Raw genomic sequence first — 7,352 nt, forward strand, 5'->3', positions numbered from 1 at the left:
TGCTGAGTACAGTAATTGGTTACTATTACAAACTTTGATTAGTATCATACTTTGTAACATATAAACAGTATAAAATTCATTTCCTTATTTTTTTTTTATCTTGCATCCCTAGAATTCTGAGTAATGTTCATTGAAAAATAAAAATACAAGAAATTAGCTGTTTTGGCATAAGTTGTGTGTGTGTGTGTGGGGGGGGGAAGACTGCATAGTGTCAGATGTCGTGAAGTCATACAACTAATAACTATTTGCGTCTCCATTGAATAATGTGATTAAGGTTGATGCATTTCAGAAAGAAAGCCCTAGTTTCGAATCATCAGTCATCTAATTCCTGATATACATCATCAAGAAAGGTCCATGTTACTGTGATAGAATTACATTTAAAAAAAATTTTTTTTTTTATACTGATTCCCACCTATGAAAGGCTGTAAACCTACAGCACATTAGTATTGTGGGTGGGTCAAGAGATTTTTTTTCTGTGCAGTTTTTATTAGAGATATTTTTGTGTATCCAGTTTTTATTTTTACATAATCTGGAAAACCTGCTCTAAAGACTAAACGTGGAACTTTTTCAAGCCATTTCAGGTTTCTGTTGATTAGAGTGGTGGTTTCACACAAGGTAATGAAATTTGTTTCACCTGAAGATAATCACATTCAAAACTCTAGCTTGTTAGTTGGAGCCTATGTATACTTGACCACTCAGTCAGATTAATATTGGTATATTCAAGTTTACAGTTAAACTATGAAGCTGCTAGATTTTGATCCTTTTTCAAATGCTCTTATATATTTTTCAACATGTCCATTTGTACACTGTGTAAAGCTAAGTGGTGATCACTACCTATTTCAAATGCCCCTGTATACTCTTGTATCCTGAATTAGTGTCAATATAATATTAACAATAATGTAGTTATGAGACATGCTTTCTCAGCATGTGAATTTGTGCACATGTTCATGTTGGAACATGGCATTAATGATAATTAATCCATGTCTTGAACAGAAATCTAGCAGGTAGTTATCATTCTTTGTTCTTTTCTCTATATTTTTGGAAAATATTTTTATGTGCCTGATATTTCTGCTCTGCTAGTTAGAACTCTAACAAGAACCAGTGTTTCCTTTTTTTTCAGTTACTTTCTCTGATGACGTGAAAAATTTTTCTGCACATCTGATAATAGGCACAAATAAGTCTTGGTCTAGTTCCCCATATCACTGTTGAAATTAGTCTCATGTCGTAGGCAGTTTCGAACTACTGTATATTAGGTAACAGGATTTTGGGATTATAAGATGATCCAAAAAATTTCTTTTTAAAATGTTTGTTGTGCTCAACTTGTTTGTGATTATCTTTAGGTGAAACAAATTTCATTACCCTGTGTGAAACCATTCTGATCAATGGAAGCTTGAAATGCTTAAAAAAGTTCCAGATTTTACACTTACCACTGATAGTTCCTTACACTACACTTAACACCCCCCAACCGTCCATGACGTCTATAGATGTCAAGCTAAATCTGGATACGATTCTGTAACATCCGCTGAATAACATGGATAAGAAGTGCAATTTGGTCTCACTATTTCATCCACCTCAGCCAATAGGGAGGTTAATACACCAGTCTTTGGTTTCATGTATGTAATTCATGTGATCATAGTAGTAACATTTTATTAGGATTTAAATGAAAAAACTGCATGCTTATCCTAATGAATATATTAAATACAAATATTTATATTCAGTATATTAAATGCTAATTAACATACAAGCAAAAAACCTATTACTCTAAAAAATAGTCTGTTTTATTAGTATTTTAATATGTTCCTCATGTCAGTCACCATGTATTAAAAAAAAAAAAACCTTTGCTTTGACTTCATTTTCATCTCCCACAACATTTCATCCTTTGTACTTCTTTGCCTCAGTACTAAATTGTAATGAAGGTAATGAAAGTTGACTAATGTAGTCAACTTATGAAAATCCTTTCATAAGTTGACTACATCATGAAGCAGTGAAGTCTTTGCAATACAGGTAACTTTTGTTATACATGCTTTTATTTTGGTACATAAGAACTATTGCCGTTTCCTATCAAGGTAGTGGAAACGTCCACATATGTGCCTTGGTTTATACCTCCCCAGTGGCGGACCTAGAACTTTTGCCACCCGGGGCGGTCTCCAATTTGCCACCCTTTCTAAGTCAAACAAATGGTGGTTTTTATAAATTAATAAACATAAATAAATAATTGTAATTGAGACAAACTATAGGTGGGGGCTTTTTTACCATTGGATGTCATATTTAAATTAGGCAGTAATAAAGGAGGCCGCATAAGTTGATATACCTATAAATGCAACTTTTATAAAAATACAAGATACTTTTTTAAAGGCCACAAGAAACTTACGGAGGCCACAGGTTCCAGACCTATGAGACAAAACATATACCTAATTTACAAAAAAAAATTACCATTAAATATTTTTTATTTTATATTTATAAATAAATAATTTCATTTCCCGATGATTGTCCCGAATAAATTCCCGATGATTGGAGTAGAGCTCTCATATATAAAAAGGGAAATAAAACTGAATGTGAGAATTACAGAGGTATTTCCCTACTGAGTGTTCCTGGCAAGATCTATGCAAGTATGCTTGAGAAACGGTTGAGAAGAATTGTGGAAGAAAAGCTTGGTGAAGAGCAGGCTGGATTCAGGCCAAATAGAGGCTGTCAGGATCAGATCTTCACTTTACGACAAATAGTCGAGAAAGCATGGGAATATAACAAAGATCTGTATTTAAGTTTTGTCGATTTGGAAAAGGCATATGACAAGGTGCCAAGAGAGAAGCTATTCAATACGCTGCAGTTATATGGTGTCAATGGGGCATTATATCAAGCAATACTTAGTCTTTATTTGAGTTGTAAGTCAGCAGTTAGAATTGAAGGAAGTACAGGAAGATGGTTTAATGTTAAATCTGGTGTGAGACAAGGATGTACATTATCCCCTCTGTTATTCATTATCTATATGGATCACATTATGAAGGAAAGTGGTATTAAACCTGATATCAAAATTGGAGATGTTAATGTCAGCTCTTTGCTTTATGCGGATGATGTTATACTTCTAAATAAATTGGCTACAAGTCTGCAAGATTCTCTGACTAAATTGAATAGCTGTTGTAATAGATATGGTATGAAGGTCAGCAATAAAATGAAAGACAATGAAAATAGGCAGAATCATTGAAAATGTCAACTGTGTTTTGAATGGAGAACCTGTGGAACAAGTAAAACATTTCAGCTACTTAGGCACAATTTTTACTGAAGATGGTAAATTAAATATAGAAATAGACAACAGAATCAGCAAAGCTGGTATGGTGGGAAGTCAATTGAATAAATTCATATGGAATAAGAGAGAAATTAGTCGGAACACTAAATTAGCTGTATACAAGACAGTGTTCAAACCAGTTTTAACTTATGGATCTGAGAGCTGGGTCAGAAGTAAAGCACTTGACCAAAGACTAGAGACCGCAGATATGAGAGTCCTGAGAAAGATTAGAGTCGTGAACAGATGGCATCAATGGCAATATCATATTAAAAATGAGGATATTAGGAAAGAACTTGACATTGTCAGCATCCAGGAATGTATTAGCAGAGCTAATCTCAGGTGGTATGGTCATTTAAATAGAATGGGAGAGGAAAGATTAGCAAAACAAGTGTTCTCTGACAGGTTGGCAGGAAAACGACCCAGAGGAAGACCAAGGTATAGGTGGATTGATACGGTACAAAGTGCCTTAAATGATAGAAATATAAGATCTGATAATGTTGGAGTCTTGACAAGTAACAGACTGATTTGGAGGAAAATTGTAGATAGGAAGTTAGTAATGATGTAATTTTTTCATGTAGTACTGTCATATCCTGTACACCCCTTGAGGGTACATGACAGGAATTTGATGATGATGATAATTTCATTTCTTTTGGATAAACAAAAAAATTGTACACACATGTGTATGTAAACATATTTATATTTACTCTTCTAACTTTCATAGTAAAAAAATCGTGTATAATGCTCTCAAAATTTATATTATTTGTAATTTCTTGTTCTATGGACAATATTGCAAGATTTTGTAGTCTTAAATCACTCATTGTGGAACGAAGATAATTTTTTATCAACTTCAGTTTGGAGAAGCTCCTTTCGCAACTAGCGACACTGATAGCAATTGTTAAAAAAATTCTTAGCAAAATTACAATGTTGAGTACAGAATTTTCCAATCTATACTGTTGAATAAATTTTAGTAGATCAAGAGGGCCTTACCCCCCATTTTTCCAACGTTTTGCCTCTTCCTGTAGTGTAGGTACAGCCATAAAAACCTGGATCCTTTTTCTTTCAATATGGGACTGTTCTTTATCAATGTCAATAAAGTCATTTATTTGACATTCAAATTCTTCATTTAGTAGATTACATGGTATTATACACGAATATTTTCTTGCAAGGACATGCAACTGATCAAAGCGTTCTTTTAATTCCTTTATAATTCTATCCATGGATAAAAACATTTCTCTTCGTACTTCTTGTTCTAAGGATAGCCCCACATCTCGTGAATTTTCCCCACTCATATTTTTTCTCCTTCTAACTCGACGCTCAGTCGATATCTCCAACTCTTCACAAATTGTTTTGGCTGCTATAACAGCGTTTTGTATTAGCGCATCTCTTTGTTCCATGAAATGGGTTTGCAAAGAATTTAGTTTTATATGGCATTGACGGATATTTAACCCTTTTTTTTGCAGGTATTTTTGCACGTCATTAATTTCCAAAAGGATGGGTTCCCATAAATTGAGTTAACATAGAAAAGAAAAAAGATTGCATTGAATTGAGTAATATTCCAGCATCTGATCTCGTTTTACTATTTTCTTCTTCAGATGTCAATTTTTCTAAAGCGCTTAAAATGTAAAAAAATTGGTTTTTTACTATAGTTACCGCTTCTGCTCTAGCGAGTTTCTACACTGCGTTTAACACCTTGACCAGTGACAGAAAGTAAAACATCCCATTGATGAGTGGAAGAAGAAAACAACGAAAACAACTGTTCGATAGTTCCAAAAAATGTTATGGAATCGATAGCAGTAGAAGCTGCGTGTAAACATGCCAGATTTAAAGAATGATTTGTACATGCTACAAATTCTGCATTTGGATTTATTTCCTTAATGCGAGTTTGAACACCGCTGTGCTTTCCTGCCATGACGGCAGCATTATCGTAATCCTGTCCTCTGCAATTTTTTATATCTAAACCGTCATTTTCTAATTTTGTTAAAATCATATTTGTGATTTCCTCGGCAGTTTTTCCTTTAGTTTCTACAAAGTCAATAAACGATTCTACAACTTTAACTTCGCTATCATCAATAACTACATATCTAATAATTTGACTGGTTTGATCTTTATGAGAAATATCTGGAGTGCTGTCAAATATCATACAAAAGTATTTAGCTTTCTTTATCTGATCCATAATTGTTTTTCTCACTGCGCCTCCCAATAGCTCTATGAATTCATTCTGAATCTTCGGCGACAAATAAGAGATACTATATTTATTACCCATCTTAATTTTTATTACATGTTCACGTAATACTGGGTCGTACTTAGCCAACAAGTTCTAGAAAATTTCCTCTATTTTCCATTGAATTGATGTCTTCCTGATGAACACTTTCACGATGACCTCGAAACGCCAAATTTTGTTTTGCTAAGAATCTAATTATATCAAGTATTCTTGTAAGAATTTCCTTCCATTTTTTAACTTCCTTATCAATATTCTGTTGTTGTAGTTTATCAAAAGTTGCGCCATGTCCAAGTCTTATTTCTAATTCCTTCCATTGGGAAAATGATCGAATGTGCAGTGGGCTCAACTCGTGTTGTCTTATTTTGGGATGAAGTTTCCACCATTTGTTAAAACCATTTTCCGTGTTAAAACTTGATTGACAAAGATCATCAAACAGTTTGCAGCAAAAACAATAAATACTTTTCTTCGATGGTGAATACACCATCCACGATCTTAACACTTTTCACCATTAGGCAAAATTTGAAAAAACCAGTTGCGATTAAGCTTTCTTGTTTCACCTTTGGCTTTAATTGTATTACCAGGACGTTTAACTCCTTCACTAAAATCGGCGTTTAAATTTTGAATTGCAAACGGACCTTGACGTACCAGGAATGCTCTTGTATTGTTGTCAATCTTGTTAGGCCATAATCCAACATCTTTAATAGAAATAGACGGAATAATTTGTGCAGCAGACTCTTCATCAGAACTTGATGAACTTTCTACTTCTTCGCCAGTATGTGAGCCAGGTCTTTCCTCTTCAACAACATTGGAATAAGTTTTTTCGCCTTCGAGGGCGGCTTCTTTGCCAGTACTTGAGGCAACAATATTAAAATAACTAGAAGTTGATTCACGGGAGATGTATTTGAGTAGTGCTCCAGTATTTTTATTCTGTATTTCCTCCCTTGCCTTCTTTTTCTTTCTAAATGACGCTCCGCTTTCTTTTATTCGTTTCATCCTACGGATATATTAAAAAAATAAATTATAGAAATAAAACGTCTATTTCGTATTTTCATATTTTTTAATAAATAATAAATTTTGTGAAATTTCAATAAAACACAAATAATTTGTGCTACTTTAATGCAATAGAAAACAAAAGAAATTTAATTTGTAATAACTTACCTTAGAACAATTTTCTGAAAACTGAAACAGTAATATAAATTACTACTTGCAAGTTACACAATATTTGAACCACCATGCAGTAAAGAGTGCGTACAGGTCAACCGCTTAACTTATGAAAATATATCGGATATCGCGGACCTTCAAGATTATTCATACGTGGCAGCCAGTGTTTCGTCTAGTATCATTGCCTGCATACATTTCAAGCACCAACTGTTCGCGCAGCGAGAGTTGGCCTCTGAGGGACGAAGTGGAGGCAGAGACGTAGCCTCGTGAGTGCGACTTAGCCGCGTCATCTCTATGGTAACAGTAATACCAAGCATTCGATAAACATCGAGCACGGAGTAGTACATAGAACTTCTACTCGACGTTGGCACCATTGATGTCTGTATCCGAGCAAAATTTTTAGAGATAATATTTTCTACCCTACATTGACTTGACGATGAGGAAAAATATTCGAAATCATATAGTAATTCATAATTCATGGAAATCGAATAGTAAACTTATAAAGTGAACAAGTTGTTTTTTACAACTATAACTAAATATAAAAAATGCCGCCCCCAAATATGTGCTGCCCGGTGCAGACCGCACCCACCGCTCCTCCCTAGGTATGCCACTGTACCTCCCTCTTCTGTGCTCAGTGTCCATTTTGTGTCCCTATTGCCTTATGATCTATGCAGCATTATCTTTATC

The 7,352-nt window shown here is 34.2% G+C and overlaps 1 protein-coding gene across 1 annotated transcript; it reads right to left on the reverse strand.

Annotated features, from left to right (window-relative positions):
• Nucleotides 1-5,586: 5,586 nt before the first annotated feature.
• LOC150106494 (zinc finger MYM-type protein 1-like) lies at nt 5,587-5,988 on the reverse strand. The gene has a single exon (XM_090393014.1). It carries the CDS (start codon nt 5,986-5,988, stop codon nt 5,587-5,589), a length of 402 nt encoding a protein of 133 aa, XP_090249140.1.
• Nucleotides 5,989-7,352: the final 1,364 nt, after the last annotated feature.

The sequence above is a fragment of the Typopeltis vanoorti genome, chromosome 5 (genome assembly GCF_054136105.1).
Source record: "Typopeltis vanoorti isolate ZY-2024b chromosome 5, IOZ_Tvanoo_1.0, whole genome shotgun sequence".
In the NCBI taxonomy this organism is placed as follows: Eukaryota; Metazoa; Arthropoda; class Arachnida; order Uropygi; family Thelyphonidae; genus Typopeltis; species Typopeltis vanoorti.